The 19360-nt window shown below is 43.5% G+C and overlaps 3 protein-coding genes across 15 annotated transcripts in view; 2 read left to right on the forward strand and 1 right to left on the reverse strand.

Moving 5' to 3' along the window:
• The first annotated feature begins 694 nt into the window (after window positions 1-694).
• On the forward strand, window positions 695-3420 carry ngs (notochord granular surface). Its single transcript, XM_034287987.1, has 9 exons — window positions 695-897; window positions 1160-1325; window positions 1459-1608; window positions 1725-1844; window positions 1987-2082; window positions 2534-2668; window positions 2752-2862; window positions 2948-3058; window positions 3227-3420. The coding sequence occupies exons 1-9, from the start codon at window positions 695-697 to the stop codon at window positions 3353-3355; spliced, it is 1221 nt and encodes a 406-aa protein (XP_034143878.1). The 3' UTR covers window positions 3356-3420.
• On the reverse strand, window positions 3247-9758 carry pgm3 (phosphoglucomutase 3). Of its 2 annotated transcripts, none has more exons than XM_020055990.3 (13): window positions 9645-9758; window positions 8438-8646; window positions 7748-7932; window positions 7524-7591; window positions 7287-7420; window positions 6898-7093; window positions 6268-6425; window positions 6070-6153; window positions 5899-5997; window positions 5635-5754; window positions 5407-5529; window positions 5087-5260; window positions 3247-4945 (listed from the first exon to the last, which is right to left on the reverse strand). In XM_020055990.3, exons 2-13 carry the CDS (start codon window positions 8642-8644, stop codon window positions 4859-4861), a joined length of 1635 nt encoding a protein of 544 aa, XP_019911549.2. In that variant the 5' UTR covers window positions 8645-8646; window positions 9645-9758; the 3' UTR covers window positions 3247-4858. The 2 variants fall into 2 exon arrangements, with proteins under 2 accessions (XP_019911549.2, XP_034143877.1); XM_034287986.1 differs by lacking the exon at window positions 9645-9758 and having other exon boundaries at window positions 3247-3648; window positions 4843-4945; window positions 8438-8644.
• A 1635-nt stretch (window positions 9759-11393) lies between these two features.
• LOC105017636 (clathrin coat assembly protein AP180) overlaps window positions 11394-19360 on the forward strand; it is a 29918-nt gene continuing 21951 nt past the window's right edge. For 2 of the 12 annotated variants that reach the window (XM_010882372.4, XM_034287874.1), the window contains exons 1-2: window positions 11396-12113; window positions 12244-12523. In XM_010882372.4, coding sequence (XP_010880674.1) covers window positions 12394-12523 — 130 coding nt within the window. In that variant the 5' untranslated portion in view covers window positions 11396-12113; window positions 12244-12393. Of the gene's footprint in view, window positions 12114-12243; window positions 12524-19360 lie in introns of all 12 variants that reach the window. The other 10 variants (XM_034287877.1, XM_034287876.1, XM_034287875.1 and 7 more) reach the window with 7 other exon arrangements.

Below are 19360 nucleotides of genomic sequence, written 5' to 3' on the forward strand. Positions count from 1 at the left end.
GAGATGACAGTGGAGCAAGATGATGAGCAAGCCATCCACACCCCATCATCCCATAACTATTTTAGCTATGAGAAGGTTGGCAATGGGTTAATTTGCAAATGAGGTTACATACTTGTCATGTCTATGTTTATAACAGTCTTTGACTGTAATCAGTAGTCTGCCTCACTAATGACCTGTATGGCCTTGAAAGGGGAAAATGACACGTTGCAAAAACAACCAAGCGGTAGATAAGGTAAAACACATATGGAACATGTAAGCAGTGCACTTGGTACCTCAGAGATATTGGTCAGGACCCATATCACCACAGACGTGATGTCAAAAAAGTTGTCTACTAGCAAAAGGACTGGTTTAAAAAAAAATCACCTACATCCATTCACCCAATGAGGAGATTGGATTATACTACTCTGTAGGCTACAAACATTCCAGTGTTACACCAGTCATTGTAATTAAGACTCATTCAACCCTTTATTTTTGACACTCATCTTTTCACAGAACTATGCTAGATTTTCACACGGACGGTCAGCCTGACGAATGGTGAGGTTAGAAATTCCTTGCCGCTGGTGAGTCTTGCCCCGACTGTGGCGATTGGGAAGGGCTGGAGCAGTTGCCCAGGTATAAAAGCATCACCATTCGCTTCTTACAAAGTGTGTATGAACAGTTTCCAGTGTTGAGTAAAAAGTTCCAGGTCGTTATCATGAGTCGCAGCCCAGAAAGGATGTCTTCTTACCGCCGCCACTTCGAGGCTGCCTTTGCCCCCTCCTCTTGCTACCAGGTACGGGTTTCGAGCCCCTCACCGACCCGCAAGGATAGCCGTCACCGTTCGGCCAGCTACAGTCGCAGCGGGGGAACGATGGGGAGGAGGAACCTCTCCAGCGGCCGCAAATCCCGCATGACAAGGTAATAAAAATGGAAGTGTTGTTCTCAATGGAAAGGACCATAGTAGATCACGGTGCAGTAATTGTAAAATGTTTTCATCTACTGGAATACTGTCCATTTAGTAGGTATAACTGAATGGTCTTCAAATCGAATCACATAATGGGATATTCATTTTTCTATGTTTTGTTTGGGTATCAGAGTTATTCTGATGCTTTCATTACTTATTAAACCTGTTCTAAAGTATACGGTTGTGATTGGCTGACATTGTCTCCTGGCGTTAAAGCAGTGTGAGTATGGGAGCTCTGTGCTTCGGCATGAACATGGGGCTGGGGCCCAAACTGGACCTGGATGCAGCCACCGCTAAGAACCAGGAATTCATGAACACCCGTAGCGGCGAGAGGCAGGAGATGGTGGACCTCAACGACCGCCTTGCCGTTTACATCGAGAAGGCGAGGCTCAAACATTCAGCCACCTGTGTTCTCTTGTCTCCGTCTCTCAAACCACACTCAAGTCACACTCTTAAGCAAACCTTTCTTTCTCTGCCTTTTACTCTTTCCATCACAAACCCCTGTTTGATCTCAGGTGCGTACTCTGGAGGGGCAGAACATGCTGCTGGAGGCTGAGATAGATGCCCTGCAGAACCGCTATGTGAAGCCGTCTGGGCTAAGGCTGCTCTATGAGGGCCAGCTGAGAGAGCTACATCGGCTCGCTGAGCAGACCAGAGAGCAGAGGGTGAGCGTCATGTTCAGCAATATGTCCGCCTACAGCCTATGCATGAATCTTTACTCCTATAAAAGGTTGACTGGGGCGAGATAGATTCTGGGTTTGACGGTTTCCTCCACCCCAAGGACCTTTCTGTAGCAGCCAAGGGAGCCATGGCAGGACAATTGGAGGTGCTCAAGGTCAAATATGAGGAGGCTCTGGAGGCCAGGAAGAAGGCAGAGATGGAGATAGATGCCTTCCGCCCAGTGAGTCAAACATTGGGCCAGCCAGAACCATTAAATATTATCAACATAAAGAGTCACCTCATTCATGCCATTAAACTATGTCCTCTCTCCAGCGCTTATTCCAAATGTAATAACGTGATTCCTTAACCTTCTTTTCTGGCAGGATGTGGATAAAGCCACCTCTGCCCGTATCACCCTGGAGAAACATCTGGAGAACCTGGAGGTAGAGCTGGCCTTCCTGACCAGAGTTCACAAAGAGGTAACAAGTCAGGGTCTCTAACTGTGTACTATGCCCGTTTCACAAGAAATATATGTGTCTTTGCCTGTGTCTGCAAAGTCATTCACTGTCTTAATTCACAAGGGGCAACATTTTGTCACCAATAACATTTGTAATTGCGAAGCATTTTGTCTGAAGGTTCCCATTTTGTCGAGGAGGCACCTTCCAGAATATGTGCAATAGAAACTTTCAAATGAAACTTTTGGTTTGGGGAAATAAATGCACCCCTGCTAATAACTTAAAACAGCATATTAGTTACGGGGGGGGGGGGGGGGGTCATGGGCCTAGTGACTGAGAGTATTGCCATGCAGCTTCATTGACTAACATGAGAACTACATGGGAAGTGTTAAGAGGAAGGTTTTTCCACAGATTAAAAAGAACGCTAAATACCAAAGAAGGAATAAGAAGTTTCCATTTTGTTTTCTCCCATCAGGAAATTGATGAGCTGATGCAAAAGATCTATGTCGCAGTAGCCAAGGTGGACATGAACTTTGCCCTCCCTGACCTCTCCTCTGCCCTCAAACAAATCCAGTCTCAGTACGACAGCATTGCTGCCAGAAACTTACAGGTACCAGTTTGGCATACTATTACTGATCTATTACACATTTAATATGTTAAAACTGAATTAACGTTTTTGCTGTTGTTTATTAGGAAATGGACGCTTGGTACAAGTCAAAGTTCCAAGACCTCAACAACGTGACGTCGAAACATGTTAAAAGCGTTCGAAGCGTGAGAGAGGAAATCGCACGTTACAAGAAAGATGTGAGACCTCACTTTTCTTTCTTGTCGTAATTTTTGTTGACCCCACCAGAAAACAGAATGAAAGTGCGTGTGTGTGTGTTTGTAGCTCTTAAACCTGGAGCGTGAGTTGGAGTCCTTGAAAACAAGGAATGAATCACTGGAGAATCAGATTCGTGATGCCGTGGAGAGACAAAAAAAAGAAGAGGAGGCACTATTGGTAAGTTGAATTAATGTCACAACACCTTCACCGTAACAGGTCATTAGAAGCATAGCAAGTCAACACATTAAGATGGATCTCTACAAAGTTGGCAACAAATTAGAGATCTTTAAATGGACAGGAACATTGTCATTTGGCTCCTTATGACCTACCGCTTGATTCCCACAGGAGCGTATTGAGGAGCTGAAGCTGGAACTGAAGATGATGAAGGAGAAGATAGCTTTGCTTCTGAGGGAGTACCAGGAGCTGCTCAACGTAAAGATGGCCCTGGAGATGGAGATCACCACCTACAGGTGACAAACTCCTGTACAGTCTAAACAGGCCTTTTGTATGACTTATTTGCTCTTGTTGAAGAAAAAAAATGACATGTGAAACCAGATTCTGCTCGTTGTTTGCTTTCATCACTTTTGAGTTTGTCAGCTTCCTGGAATTGATTAAAAACAGGAGACAGAAAGAGACTGCAAAGCTTTTGTTATGTGGTCTGCCGTACTTGTAATGTACATAGCTCACGTCTTCTCTGTGGTTAATTTGTCAGGGCGCTCATTGAGGGCGAGGACATCCGTCTCAGCACCCTGGTCCAGACCATGTCCCTGGGGAGAGGAGGCATGGTCATCAGTGCTAGGATGGGCGCTAGCTCCACCTCTGACGACGACAGCAGAAAAACCAAAGAGGCCCCAGACAGAGGGGCGGAGGCGATATTGTCAGGAAGCAAGACAGAAAGCTATGATGAACAGTCAGTGGAGATGACGGAGCGGAAGACTGTTCTCATGAGGTAGAGCAAGCTGGAGTCATCAACTTAAATCATGCTGGAAGATGTCATTCAAATTACTCATAATATCCCCCCCCTAAAACGATATGCATATAGTCTATCACATTCGTATGCAATTGCATGTCACCAACCGTCTTTTTCAACCTGCCCCCCCCCCTTTTCCTATCGTTTTCCCATTTTTTCTCAGAACAGTTAAAACCGACGCAGACACGTATGAGAGAGACACACAGGAACGCACCATTATCATCTCTGGGGCTGCTGACTACATAGATGAGGAGTAGAGCTGGATGCCAAGAAACGCTGCTCCAAAACCACCTTAGGATTAAATGCTAAGCCCTTCCTTCCTTGGAGCCCTTCTCAGGCCCCTAGGATAGTTAATGCCCAAGGTTCCTCTGGTCTCCTTCAAAGTGTCTCTGTCTGCACTAAATTCCTTTCTGAGCCTCACACTGCCTTTCCATAAGCTTGAGCTCCCTGTGTGTCTGAGAACCATCTCTATCTACAAGCAACCAATAATAAAATCTATCAGCAAAGCAACTCTGAAGCAAATGTGATGATTTCCAAAAATATGTTATGTTAAAATCAAACCGCATCAGTAATATGTCAATTTCTGTTTTCCTAGTTACATGGTGGTAAACAATTTCATAGCAGCAGTTTTTCCAGTTCAGGTCCATTCCAAACAGTGCAACAAATCAACATTTACATAATTACATGAGGATCACCCAAAACCACTTAATTGACAGGGTTATGGCTGGGTTAAAAAAAAAAAAAAAAAAGGATTACAGGTTCAACCATAATTAGAATATGCTCCAGTCACCTTCCAAAACAGTGATTCTCTTGACTTCACATTGTCTGAAACTAATCCCATTGCAAAGACTCACAGAAAGGTCTTAAAGTATTAAAGGCAGTGTCCAGTATAAAACCATTTGGCACAAGAATAGAAACTTTAGGTACAGTCATGGTTCAGGAATTTGTCTTTAAAGGAATGTGAAAGAATCATAGGACTAATCGATCTTACAAATCGCACAGTGTGTTTATAAAGGTTTGGGTTCCTCTCCCACTCCTCCTGCAAGCTGGTGCACTGCCAGGCTAACTTCATGTGCCAGGGCATCAGCGCTCTCCTGAAACACATAGGAGCAAATCATCATCAGACACTGACAAGCATAAAGCAAACTAAAGGCATGTTGACTGAACACCAGTGAATCCCTATCAGGCAGAGTTTCTCCACACGGCAGGTTGTGTTCCCCGCCCCGTAGCCCCACCTGTGTGTCAGCCTCGGCGTACACTCGGACCACATCCTCTGTGCCAGACGGCCGCACGAATGAGCGCGCCCGTCTGTACTTCTTCACCAGCAGGTCTATGGCTTCCTGCAGCCCCTCTGGACGCACAGTCCTCCTCTCGGCATCGGTGGTGTCGATCACCCGCCGGTCTGCCACCTACAGGCCACGCAGAGACATGACAAACGGCTAGCCACTGGGACGAGCTGTGGCGAAACATGCTGGATGTGTTCATGCCATACAAGCATTTCTAAATCGGCTGACTCCCAAAGTACCCCGAGGCACCTACGCGCTCCACCACACACCTTGACTTTGAGCTGCCTGTTGGGCAGATCCGTGTAGATGGCGTCCCACTGCTGCACTGTCATCCCCCTGATGGCTAACACAGCCTCGATCAGCAGCATGTCAGACATGGCATCCCCGACTGTCTACAGAGAGAGGGAGAACATCAATTACGGGTACACAAGACCTGACCCTCCATATGGTCAGGTCACTCAGTCGCTGAGATTGGTGACCTAACCACGCGTTCCCACCTGGTTGATGAGGTTGATCGTGTTGTGCAGTGTGAACGCGGCCCTCTTCCTCTCGTCGTTGGCGTTGGAGTCCCGGGCTAGCTGCTGGATCTTCTCCTCTGCCAGTTTACTGAAAAGGACCTGTGGTGGGACAGCGACAACCGGAAACACCAACACGTTCACAAGGGCCGACCGACACAGAGCGGCATACTGTACGTTCAAGCGATAATCGTGTCACACATGAGTGTTTAAGTGTGTGTGTGTGTGTGTGTGTTGCCTACTTACAGTCCCATGTCCGTTGGCCTCAAAATAAATCCCAATGTCAAACTCCTGGGCTGCGTGATGCAGGTGTTTAACTCCAGTCTTGGTGCACCTGACTATCACCTGGGAGAAGAGAAACGGTCAGCACTGAGAGGCATTGTGGGCAGAACCAGGAGTGTGTGTGTGTTTCTTCACCTTCATGACATCTTCAAGGTAGCGCGTAGAGCTGCCGTTAGCATATGCTGTCTGTACCACAGCTATCTGCAGGTCAAGGCCAGCCTGCAGAAACACGAGGGGGGGGGCATAGGTTTGACACTTGAGTGAGGAGTGCTGTTACGTGCAGGTGTAGCTTCGTATCCCAGGTTGGTGTGGTGATGGAGCGTGAGCGCGGACCTGTGTAAGCAGGTCTTTGAGGTATGTGCTGATGAGGGTGGCGATTTTGTCTCCGTCGAGGAGGTGGAATCGACTGGCTGAGTCGGTGTAGTAATACACAATACGATCAGCATCTCCGTCGTACGAACAGCAACGCTCCCCAGCACTAATTTCCACACCTAGAGAGGAAGAGGAAAAGAAACAGGCTCATAGCAGTCCACATCAGGAGTTCGGCTGTTGCCAACAGTAAATATAATGCCTTTCATTGAGATGCCCTCCCTCTGGTGGTCAAACGTGGAAACTACAAGACAAAAGATAACCTGACTGTCCTAACAAGACATAAAAGCAGGCATGTTAATCAGTCCCCTGCAGCCTGAGAGACACACCCTGTGAGTCAAAGGTTCCATGAGTCATCTCACTATGGATTTCAACACCCTTAAGGTGAGTTCTGCCAGGGGTGCATCTCAACAACCAGAAGTTGCTTCCTTTTCTTGATTCTCATTACCCTGACATATCTTAAACTTAAAACAAATGGTTACAAGGGGATATAATCCAGATAGATGTTCGCTCCCTCAGTTCTGATCAAACCACAGGAAACTTGGGGAGGACGCCATTTGGGCTCTGTTGAGGTGGAGCAGACTACAGTCTCACCTTTAGGAGCTCTCTGCTGTACTTTGACAAAGTCTGCACCACACAGGTGGTTGAGTTTGCCACTGGAGCCGTCGTTAAAGAGGGATAGCTGCAGCTCTTTCTTCAGGTAGGTCTCCATCTCAGATACCTTCAGAGCACCAATACCATTAGCCCCGTCCACCAGCAGGGTCTTCTGGTCATCTGTACGGTTAGGCACCTAGGTGTGTGGAAACACGCATCAGAAAATAATTTACTGGACACGCTTATAACTACATATGTTTTTAGGTAAATATTTAAATCAAGAGATTTCTTTTAAATACTCTCTTCAGCTTTTCTACGTTTCGTCAGTCTTATTAATGAAATCTACTGAAGTTCTTTATTGGACTGAAATTTGAAGAGAGGGGTCGTACGTTTTTAGTGAGCTGGATGAAAGCCTGGGAGAGTTTCTGGTAGTAACCTTTGATTGTGGCTTCGCCATAGCGACCCTGGGTGTTCTGACAGCACACCAGGTAGTGCAGCTGAGGAGTGGTCACCAAGCCATTGTCTGACAGGAGTCCACACAACAACAACCAACAGTAAGTCACATACCAGGGCACAGCTGAATCTTAATGAGAAAACAGACAAAGGAAACCTAAGACTTATAGCACCTTTACAGTGTCCTCCAAGCGCACAGACCCCATCCATTACTGCCTTGGACAGGCTCTCACTGCTGCACCTGAAGAAACACAACCAATCAGATAATGGCAATAGCTGAAAAAGCATTGGGTGAATTGGCATTTGGGCACAAAGTTACTTTGCCCCAAGTTGTTTCGCTAACCTGGCGTCTTCAAGGCCACAGTTGAGTTTCTAGTGAATGACATCACGTTAGTACCTGGTGTCTTTGCCCACAAACACGTTGGCTTCCTGGGCCATGTCGATGGCCTCTCTCTCGATTAGGTCCTTCAGAGTGGGGAGAAGCCCCTCCTGCTCGGCGTTGGCTAGCTCGGTGGCATAGCCCTCCCATGCGGGGGTCACCATCTCCCCCATGGGGTCAACCAGCTTCACCCCGTTGTCCTCCTAGGAAGGAAGAGGTGAAAGAGTGGTGGAAAAGACGGATAGGAAGGGATTGAGGCAGTACAATACAGGAGGTAGGGGGGAGGGAGAGGAAGAAAGAGGGGGGTGAGATAGATGGAGAGAGAGGAAGGGGATGAGGGAGAACAATTCAGGAGGTAGGGGGGAGGGAGATGAAGAAAGAGGGGGGTGAGATAGATGGAGAGAGAGGAAGGGGATGAGGGAGAACAATTCAGGAGGTAGGGGGGAGGGAGATGAAGAAAGAGGGGGGTGAGATAGATGGAGAGAGAGGAAGGGGATGAGGGAGAACAAGGACACGACTACTGTGCATGTCAGAAAAGCAATAGTTTGCCTGAAACCAAATCAATTCAAGAGAATATCAAGAGAATCCACACAGGCTTAAGTGTGGTCTTGAGAGCACACCAGAACAGAACGCCTGGGTAAACCAGTCAAAGAGCCATACCATTGGACTGGGTGAAAGTTATCAAAGGAAGCGTTGGGTTTTGCTCACCTCAGGGTTGTGTGAGGCTGTGACCATGACCCCAATGGTAGCCTTAGTCTTCTTGGAGCGGAGCGTGGCCAGTAAACCCATTCGGAACATGATGTGATCTAGCTTCTTAGCACAGGTCCGGAACCCTGCTGTGCCATACTGTAGAACCAGCCCTACAGGTTTGGGGTGGTGAGCAGACTTCTGGGTTACCTCCTCAAACTCAGCCATTTCTGAAACAAAAGAAATGAAAGAAACGGGCATGTCTCAATACTAGGAAGTGGATTCCTCTCCTCCTCTTCGTCATACCATGTAGCCTAAAGTCTTCAAGAAAGGACTAACAATTTTATCTTAACAGATAATAAAAATATAATTCTGAATAGCTGCCAAAAGTATTCACAGACACAGGCCTAAACCTTTCTAAACACAGGGACAATGTTTGATCTGTCAATTTAATTTGGGTACTGAGAAATGTTTTTTATGCATCAGTCCTCAATCCACTAATAAAACCTACTAGGACATGGCAATTTATTTTATCAAATGCTTTCTGGGGCTGCTAATCATTCATATGCAATTCAACTGTAGCCAGGGGGACCTAAACCCCTTTTTTCCAATTTCATGATACCTATCCTCTCTCCTCAACTCTTTTCAAAACCAATTGGATGAGGAAAGTAGGGAGAAGACAAAACAGGAGGAGTACGTAATTCTTAAAGACCCTTGTCATCTAGCCATGGAGAAATAAAGAAACAGTTCTGCATGCATTTCACGAAAGTGTACTCAAAACATTATGTATTTGAACAAAGGACGATTGCCCTAGTCAGATTTTCTGTTATGAAGATGCATTCATCTGGAAATACTTTCGGGGAAAGGAGGGGTAATTGTACATGTTTGGCTTCTGAAAAAAGCTAAAATCCTAAAATTAATCATTTAAGGTCGGTTCCTATAAAAATAAAATACAGTATGAAAACTCCACTAACATCCTATAAGATGTTTGGAATCATGACTGAAAATATTAAAGTATGTTTAACAAGGCTGGCGTGGCATTACGCCTTCAAAAGACAAAAACTGTTTCAGAGATGTTTTAAGCATTGACTAAAAACAAGAGCCAAAGAAACATTAATTCTAGAGACATTGCGCCTCGACGCTAACGCAATTGGCTCTTTTTTAAGAATAATTTGCAACATGCGTGTACCATAATTTACTTGTTAAAAATATCAATTGTTTCACTTACTTGCAGTCGTTGAACAAAAAACTGGTGTAAAGTGAAATTAATAAATATCTTCCTGATTCTCCTGGCGACGTGGCTGCATTTCCGGATCAGTCACGTTACCACTGGCTTTAACTGTCGATTGGGTGAATCTCAACCGACCCTATCCACTACGCACTTGTTTCGAGTGCCCTCAATGATCACGTGTGACTGACGAAACTCCGACCGTGACTTCTACTGAGTGGCTAGGGTTTATGATCCGTGTACGGATCGTTCAAACTATATCATCACTAATCAAATAAGATCCGGAACTGTCTTATAGTTGCTGGAATAACCTTTAATGCACACCTGTTTGTAATAGCCTTTTCGCGCAATTCTTATTGTCATAGACCACCAAACATTCTTCTTCTGTCTGTTTGACCAAGCAACAAAAGCGATATTACAAAATAACTAACTAATGAATTAACCAAAGAACGAACTAACTAGCATTAAGGCTAGCTAGATGGAGCAGGCAACAATAGTTAGAGTGTATTATTCTGAAAACCGCTAGTTAAAGTGGCGAGGTGTTTAGAAACATGAATTTAGGCAGTGGGAATGATTAGACTATCGGTCTTTTTTGCTTAAGGATATAGTCATACACGGATTCAGTTCATGGTCCAGTTATAATAAAACACGGATGACATTTGTATTTAAAGATCCCTATTATCCCTATTAAGAAAAAACCCATAATCAACAATTGAATTTTTTTTTTTTTTTACATAGGCCTATGTCTCACGTCAGTGCATTGCTGATCCCATAAATTGGTGATCGAGGCTGTGTCGTTGCAGACTCGCTCGAAGGGGTCACTGGAGGGTCTAATTAGCCCCGACACCCTCGATAATTTTTGCTCCCACAAATATGGGACACTTGTGCAAATGGCGGAAGCGCGCGTTAATGCACAAATGGAGGATGGAGTGGAGGACCGAGGTGTTCATTTGGGATTTCTAAATTATTTTGATTAATACAATTTAGAAAACAGTTTTCCCAGAATGACAAAATATGGCTAAAAGCCTTACGATGTGGGTTGCCTGTTGCTCCTGCTCCGGCCTGCAAATATAGCATAATGGAGCGGTGAATGAAACGTAGCTTGTTTTTAGAATTATTGATCGAATTAGGGTCAAGAGTGAATTCCGTCAAATGATTTATGAACGTTATCAGAGCTAAATCCTATACAGCCAGCCTCTGCTCAACATTTCGAGAACGAGTCGTTTGTGGGTGATTCGGCAGTTTGCAAACGATATTGTAAAATTCGCCGCATTCAAGCGCTTGACAAAACAACAACTACGTAGAAATAAATAATATGACTACTAGGTCTAATTCAATGATGATGAGTGGGATTATTTAGTTTATTAAGGGGGATTAGGCTATTTCCCACAATCAGCATCATCAAATAATACCGCAGAATGTTAAACCAATAGGTGTGATTATATTAATATTAGGCTATAGAGATTCCTCAAACGTTTGACTGTGGTTCAGGGTTGCTCGTATCACATAAGCATCTTGATGATCCGACAAACAACGGCAGATTACAGTGGTCCTATACTGACGCAATTTGGCCACCTGCCAAAAATGTAATTCCTTGCGATTTCTTGAAATCTATCTCCTAGTTGACTAATAGCCTAGTACTTATGCTGCAGTGCACTCAAAAATAAGGCTACCACTTTGACATATTAATGATATGAGTGGTACTATACGCTGTAGGCCAGTACTCCCCTTTAAGAACGCGCCACCGTTGAGTGTGGGACGGACGTGTATCGGTTTGTTAATGAAGCGTCGTCTTACCCTGTCCTAGCACTGCGTGGGTGAGGGGAGGATATATAAGATCGATAGGCCTACAGCTCAAATAAATAAATAAATAAACGTGAGCGTGGAATAGCCTACAGTATTATTTCCAAAATATCCGTCTCCATACAGTAGCCTAGTCTATTCCGTTTTCTCGGATTGGTACGCCGGTTGCCTACTGCCAAAGGGGAAGAGGCGCATCCGCTGTCGACTGTATGAGAAGGGCAACGCGCTTATCAGACATTACTAATCAGAAAAAAAGGTCGGGAGTAAAGATTTTAATCCTCGAGCCTACACAAATTCTGTGCGTCATCGTTTTAAAATCGTTATTTTCATAGATTCAACATTCTACGGGTGCGTTTTCCTCTTCGGGTTTAACCGTTTGCGGGCGTCGTGGAGAAACAGTTGCTCGAATGTCTATACGATCTTTCTGTAAAACGGTAACGGAATCCTCTGTGTACTTTTGATGAAGGTTGGAGTTTTGGCCAGATAAATTAATTCGGAGGATAAGCAACGGTACGCTTTTGCAACGTTTTCATTTTCCCGATTAGCAATTTTCTATTGCACTATTGCTGTGGGGCGAGGATTTAGATTGTATTTCCAGCGTAGTATTACGTAACAGTAGCTTTATCCAAGGTGCTGAACTCACCGTATAGCGGGACACAAGGCAAGGTAAGAGAGCAATCTTGCGCAAGTCTACCCAAGTTACTGCCCAAATATCTACGTTAACCAATTAATTAATGTCAAATATAATCTATATTTATTTATTTGAGCTAATTTTGTAAATGTTTCGCCCATCCAGAAGGTCACAGGCCTGTGAGGGATTGGAGACTGCACCGCACTGGCAACGGTGATACCGTTATCCCTGTAGGAACACAGTCTTTATTTTTTATTTTTTTATCTTCTCCTGGGTGAAATACATTCTGAAGGTGGTCGACTACACAGGGAGAAAATGTCGGGGCAGACGCTCACAGATCGTATTGCCGCTGCGCAGTACCAGTTGACGGGATCGGAGGTATCTCGCGCTGTCTGCAAAGCCACCACTCACGAAGTGATGGCGCCTAAGAAAAAGCACCTGGAATGTAAGTCTACTTCCACCCACACCCTTCTGCTGGTTCATTTTCTGGGATTCACTGTAAGTTCATAAAGATGCGGGATGTTTATTCAAAACGAACGCACATCCGCATACAACCCCCCCCACCACCACACACACACATCGTATGTTTTTTTCACCTCTTCATTATTAATAATTTGATGTTCCTGCCCTCATGACCAGAGTAGTGCTTGTTATTGATGTTACCATGGAGATGATCCAATTGGTGACCCCTAGTCATCCTACATGTGGAGCTCACAGCGAATGGGGTTTATTTTCTGGGATTCACTGTAACTTCATCAAGATGCAGGATGTTTATTCAAAACGCATGCACCCCCCCCCCCCCCACCCCACCACCACCACACACACACACATTATGATGATCATATGTTTTTTTCACCTCTTCATTATTAATAATTTGATGTTCCTGCCCTCATGACCAGAGTAGTGCTTGTTATTGATGTTACCATGGAGATGATCCCATTGGTGACCCCTAGTCATCCTACATGTGGAGCGCACAGCGAATGGGGAGAGAGGTGACCATTACTCAAGAAAGGCTGACACACAAGATTTTCCCCCAATACATTACACTTGCCCTTGTTCACTTGACCTTGTTCAATACACTTCCCAAACATGCCCTACAATATCTATATGGGAGGAATGCATGTCTTCCAAGTCTTCAAGGACTGCAGTGTCTGCGAGTTTGGTTATTGATCATCTACCAAGCTTTCCTCTCATGGTTTCACAAGTAAAGATAACCTGTACACTTTACAGTATGTCAAGTGACAATATATTGGGCAACAACTAGAAAATAGATAGTTGTTAGGCTAGTGTAGATGGACCTGGCTTAACGGTATTAAATATTGTTACAGTGACCTTTTCATGTCTTTACATTACTTTCTGAAAATATTTAGGGGTACCATAATTCAACTGTTCCACTTTTCACAGCAAGGTCTCTACACATTTCATGCAATTCAAAGAACATGCCATTGTGTAATTCTACACATTCCACCATGGGGCCTTTGTCAGTTTTACACTTGTTTCCTACAGTTCAATGCATTTTCCACGACTTACGTTATGTTAGTATATCTGAGTGAGAATGATTAACAAATCAGAGGGGAATACTGGAGGTCAGGGTCTGCCGGGCCATGATTACTGCTAGTACTACAACTACTGCTACTTTAGAGAATCTAGACTGAAAAAAGACTTGAATGTCAATTTACAGAGTGACTGGCGAGAAAAACAACATACCCAGCCCAATTTCGACTGATGTATTCTAATTTTCATGATCAATAGTAAGACCCCAATTGTAATGTTGATGTTTTAAAAAGAAAAAATATGTAGGCCTACTTAATTGACTGCTTAGGCCTTTTAAGCCTGGAGTCGGCACCCAGATGATGATTCTGAAGTTCAATAGATCTTCCTTTATAATTCTTGACTATGGTGGTGTTCCATTGGTGATGCATATCTGGTTGAGCATGTGAGGCCACCTCAGTCTTTCCCAGTCTAAAGACAGTTTCAAGATCCATTTTAATTATGTTTTTGCAAAGCAATATAATTCTTTATGAAAACGACTACACTGTTCACCAATTTGCATCACCACAGAATTGTAATTTCAGGCCACAGTGCTGTTTTGCGTAAAGATACAGTTCCCCTATTGACATTATCAATCACTGTCACTGGGTCTAAACAACCCGAGTCAGACTAAAGGTTGAATGGTGTGTGTGTGTGTGTGTGGTCAGGCAGACGGACCAGCCCCGGCTAGGCCTAGCAGGACTCAGAACTTATATCGAGTGATCCGCTCCCCACTGAATAATGCATTAATCAGCCAATGACAGGCCTGCATTATTTACACAGCCAAAGGTGACAATGCTAATGCAAGAGTAGGCGGACGACGGCTCGGGATTAGTTTAGCACTGCATGCAGAGAGAGTGAGCTCACCAGTATTGCTGTCCAGAGAAGAAATCCTTACACAATAAATGTATATTTATCTCTACTGTAGTAGTTAGCCGGCTACAATATGCATGATTTACACAATGAATGTCCAAAAAATACGGTCTATATGGTATCATTGTTGTTACAGTGACAGTTGATTACCTGTATGTCTCTGGTGTTGAGATTTAATGCTGAAGCATGAATATCCATTTCTATGGTCATTTAACAAATTAGATGAATATAGGGCACATTGTTTCACTGTCTTCTTTTTCTTTGATTAGCCAACGCCCTCAAGGCAACACTAAAGGCTTCAAGCACCAAAATCTTTAACTAGGCCAAAATTGGGCCCTATATAGCATACATGTCTTGCCAGATACAGTGTTAGGCTCTGGAAAGGCAACTACAGTTAACACATACTACTGTATATTATTTGTCTTCCTCTTGAGTTCATGTGCTTTTTAACGCTTAGTGTAGATTCCAGAGATTCTAGGCATAGAACCCCAAGCAGTCGTGTGAGGGCAGTCTTTTAGCGAATATACAGTACTGTGCAAGTCATTTATTTGGATAGTAAGTGTGTATTTGTAAAATATTTTTATCTAATTTTATTTATTGAAACACACACTACCCATACTTTTGCACAATACTGTAGTTATTGTTTTCCTTTGTCAGTGTGTCATGATGGCCGATCCCTGACAATCCTTTGGGGAGAGGGCCCGTCTTAGCGGATGACACAAAATGCATTGTTTTGTTTTGGACTTTCCTGGTGTCAAAATGTTTTTCATTATTAATTTCATTGGTTATTGCTCTGAAAATTTGAGATTTTTTTTCTTTCATTAAAACTTTAGTTATTTCTGACCTGTATATGTATATGGTGCTAAAATGACATTGAAAATGTAAGATCAAGATGCAGTCATGATGATGTGGCAGGAATCAGTCAGTCAATGATGTGACAGGAATCAGTCAGTCAATGATGTGGCTGCAATCAGTCAGTCAATGATGTGGCAGCAATCAGTCAGTCACTGATGTGGCAGCAATCAGTCAATCAATGATGCGGCAGCAATCAGTCAGTCAATGATACGGCAGCAATCAGTCAGTCAATGATGTGGCAGCAATCAGTCAGTCAATGATGTGGCAGCAATCAGTCAGTCACTGATGTGGCAGCAATCAGTCAATCAATGATGCGGGCAGCAATCAGTCAGTCAATGATATGGCAGCAATCAGTCAGTCAATGATGTGGCAGCAATCAGTCAGTCAATGATGCGGCAGCAATCAGTCAGTCAATGATGCGGCAGGAATCAGTCAGTCAATGATGTGGCAGGAATTATTGGTGTTGCAGTTATGCGGTCAGTGTCACCGATGTATATGTGGATTTCTGTCTGATTTAATCTTACCTATTCCTGTCGGAAAAAAAAACTCGGAGCAGTCTGGTGTGTGACTTTCTACAAATAGGCATGCTCACTAAAGCACAAACACATGCACACACACAACAGACTGGCACACAGCATTCACTCACACACCCCACATATCCCCACACACAGTCACACACAGACACACACTGACACACTCATGCATACACGCACAGTCATGTACCTCTTCTTACAGACCCCCTATGGGTCTGCCGGTTCATAAAGAGCTATCCTTGCCTGCTGTGGATTACTGAGTCTGTATTTAGATCAGTCAATCCTTGTAAGATTTACACATATACACACACGCGCACGTTCCCTTCTCTGTGAATGGTCAGGTGTGTGTGTTGTTTTGGACAACAACGTAGTTTACATGTGGTGGGCCACTCGAAAATCTTTATTTCTTAACCACTACATACAAAACAATTGCCATACGAGATTCTACATATGGTTGATTTGTGGTGCAGCATTGTGTTTACCCACTAAACACTGACACCTGACAACATTTTATTTTGGTTTCCAACTTTGATTTCAGTGTTGGCAGACAAAGGTTTTTGGTCTGGTCCGGACCTGACTGAATCTAATACAATCATAGACATCTCAGTATTGTCCACTGTACTTTCCAGACTTACACTTTACTGCAGTTTAATTCCCTTGCCTGGCAGATATTTCAGCTTGGATGTTGGCCCACCACTTCAAACTCAACCCATTCCAAAACCTTCGATCACAGTGGACAGCTCTATGGTGTCCCCTTTCAAAGAACTTTGGCACAACCCTAGACAAAACTCTGTCCTTCTCCTTTTCAATACTCTGTCCTTCTCATTTCCCAAACAAAAACCCAGAAAGCCTACCTCTGCAAAGATAGATTGAGATGTGATATTGAAGTAAGGTTTCATTTTTTTCCCTCGAACATCTTTGTTTATCTTTCTTTCCTTTCCTACAAGCAATGACTTGGCTGATAATGTCTTTACAACTACTGTGAGATGTGATATTTTTATCCAACTATGTTAAGGTGAATGCACTAACTTTTAGTCGCAGTGGATACAAGCATCTGCCAAATAGCTAATATAAATTTGGCATTTTTCGTGGCAATCTATCGGTTGACGCTTCATTTTCTTTGGATCTTGTTTCTCATTGACAAACCCACCCTTTCTATGTGTTGTATTACGCTGAGCTGTGCCATATTATATGGTATTGTGCTGTTCAGACTCATTAAACAAAGCCTAGACATCTGTGACTTGTTCGGGGGTGGAGCTTATTAGATAACCTACACACTGTCCCTCCCACCCACCCTCTTTATCTTCCCCCCTGTCTGACACACAGTCTCTTACATGCACAATGACTTACAGTGGGGAGAACAAGTATTTGATACACTGCTTGATACACATTTGATTTTGCAGATTTTCCTACTTACAAAGCATGTAGAGGCCTGTAATTTCTGTCATAGGTACACTTCAACTGTGAGAGACGGAATCTAAAACAAAAATCCAGAAAATCACATTGTATGTTTTTTATATAATTAATTTGCATTTTATTGCATGACGTAAGTATTTGATCACCTACCCACCAGTAAGAATTCCGTCTCTCACAGACCTGTTAGTATTTCTTTAAGAAGCCCTCCTGTTCTCCACTCATTACCTGTATTAACTGCACCTGTTGGAACTCGTTACCTGTATAAGAGACACCTGTCCACACACTCAATCAACAGACTCCAAACTCGCCACAATGGCCAAGACCAGAGAGCTGTGTTAGGACATCAGGGTAGACCTGCACAAGGCTGGCATGGGCTACAGGACAATAGGCAAGCAGCTTGGTGAGAAGGCAACAACTGTTGGCGCAATTATTAGAAAATGGAAGCAGTTCAAGATGACGGTCAATCTCCCTCGGTCTGGGGCTCCATGCAAGATCTCACCTCGTTGGGCATCAATGATCATGAGGGATCAGCCCAGAACTGCACGGCAGGACCTGGTCAATGACCTGAAGAGAGCTGGGACCACCGTAAGAAGCATCTCAAGGTCCTGGAGTGGCCTAGCCAGTGCCCAGACCTGAACCCAATAGAAAATCCTTGGAGGGAGCTGAAAGTCTGTATTGCCCAGCGACAACCCCGAAACCGGAAGGATCTGGAGAAGGTCTGTATGGAGGAGTGGACCAAAATCCCTGCTGCAGTGTGTGCAAACCTGGTCAAGAACTACAGGAAACGTATGAACTCTGTAATTGCAAACAACGGTTTCTGGACTAAATATTAAGTTCTGCTTTTCTGATGTATCAAATACTTATGTCATTCAATAAAATGCAAATTAATTACATAAAAATCATACAATGTGATTTTCTGGATTTTTGTTTTAGATTCCGTCACTCACAGTTGAAGAGTACCTATGATAAAAATTACAGACTTCTACCATGCTTTGTAAGTGGGAAATCCTGCAAAATCGGCAGTGGATCAAAAACTTGTTCTCCCCACTGTATCTTATCCTTGGAACCAATAGTGTAGTGAATCCCACGCCCTCTCTACCTCCCTTCATCACACACACCTGTTTTCGTTGATTATTGCCCACGCCTGTTTTCCCTGTTCACGGGCGCTACTTCCCCCTTGTATCCTGTCGGCCTTTGTACTGGTTTACTCTATGGAACGGTGTTGTGTGTTTTTTGGTTCCTGTCCGTTATATTTCATTTATTAAATGTCCTCTGGTCTCCCTGAGCTTTTGTTCTGCCTCTTCATCCGTCAACGTTTCAGTCCCTACTCAATTCTTACTGGGCGATGGAAATATGTGAATAGCCTAGTTGTCGGAGGTCCATTTATGAAGTTGATATAAAACAGGTAAAAATGCCTTTGCCTGCTACTTTAAACTGTTCATTTAAACTGCTCACAAGTCTGTGATGGAAAAAACAAACTCTGATAATATTTGTCATCATATTTGAATGATTTGGACAAGAGACATAAGTTATAAACTGGCATATATACTCAATGTATGTTATGACAAGCAGTAACTATTGTTGTGTTGTGCTGAAAAGGTGTAACACTTTATTTGTGTTCTGGATGCAATTAGCATCCTCACCTCACATGAGAGTTATGGTGAGGGACACATTGCATTAACAACTTATTCACAAGTTGACTTTGACTGTTTATGATGTAATTCATTGACTATGCAGTTGAATTGAATCTGAAGAATCAATTACAAAAAAATAATCATGTTCAATGTGTGAAAGTTGCCTTTAAACTTTCCTTCAACATACCTTTTTGAATGTCTGGAAAATACTTATGTTTAACTTTTTTGAAAATATTAATTAAATGTTTTATTTAGAACAGTAAAATAACCTTTTCTTATCATCTGGAAAATAAGTCTATAAGTTGTAATTTTGCTTACTGTGAAAGTTCTAGCATGGATCTTAAGCACAACAGACACCACTGTGATAGAAGCAGAGGTTATGTAATAGCTATGGTCAGGCTCTTTGAGAAAGGCATCAAGAAAGGAAGATACTGTACATTG

The sequence above is a fragment of the Esox lucius genome, chromosome 18 (assembly GCF_011004845.1).
Source record: "Esox lucius isolate fEsoLuc1 chromosome 18, fEsoLuc1.pri, whole genome shotgun sequence".
In the NCBI taxonomy this organism is placed as follows: Eukaryota; Metazoa; Chordata; class Actinopteri; order Esociformes; family Esocidae; genus Esox; species Esox lucius.

Coding starts and splice junctions, on each gene's coding strand:
- pgm3 (XM_020055990.3), bottom strand. CDS start 8,644: ATGGCTGAGTTTGAGGAGGTAACCCAGAAGTCTGCTCACCACCCCAAA. Junction 7,592..7,747: donor TTTGTGGGCAAAGACACCAG/GTACTAACGTGA, acceptor GTGTTTCTTCAG/GTGCAGCAGTGAGAGCCTGT. Junction 5,530..5,634: donor CGATCAACCTCATCAACCAG/GTGGGAACGCGT, acceptor CTCTCTCTGTAG/ACAGTCGGGGATGCCATGTC.
- ngs (XM_034287987.1), top strand. CDS start 695: ATGAGTCGCAGCCCAGAAAGGATGTCTTCTTACCGCCGCCACTTCGAG. Junction 898..1,159: donor CGCAAATCCCGCATGACAAG/GTAATAAAAATG, acceptor CTGGCGTTAAAG/CAGTGTGAGTATGGGAGCTC. Junction 1,326..1,458: donor TTGCCGTTTACATCGAGAAG/GCGAGGCTCAAA, acceptor GTTTGATCTCAG/GTGCGTACTCTGGAGGGGCA.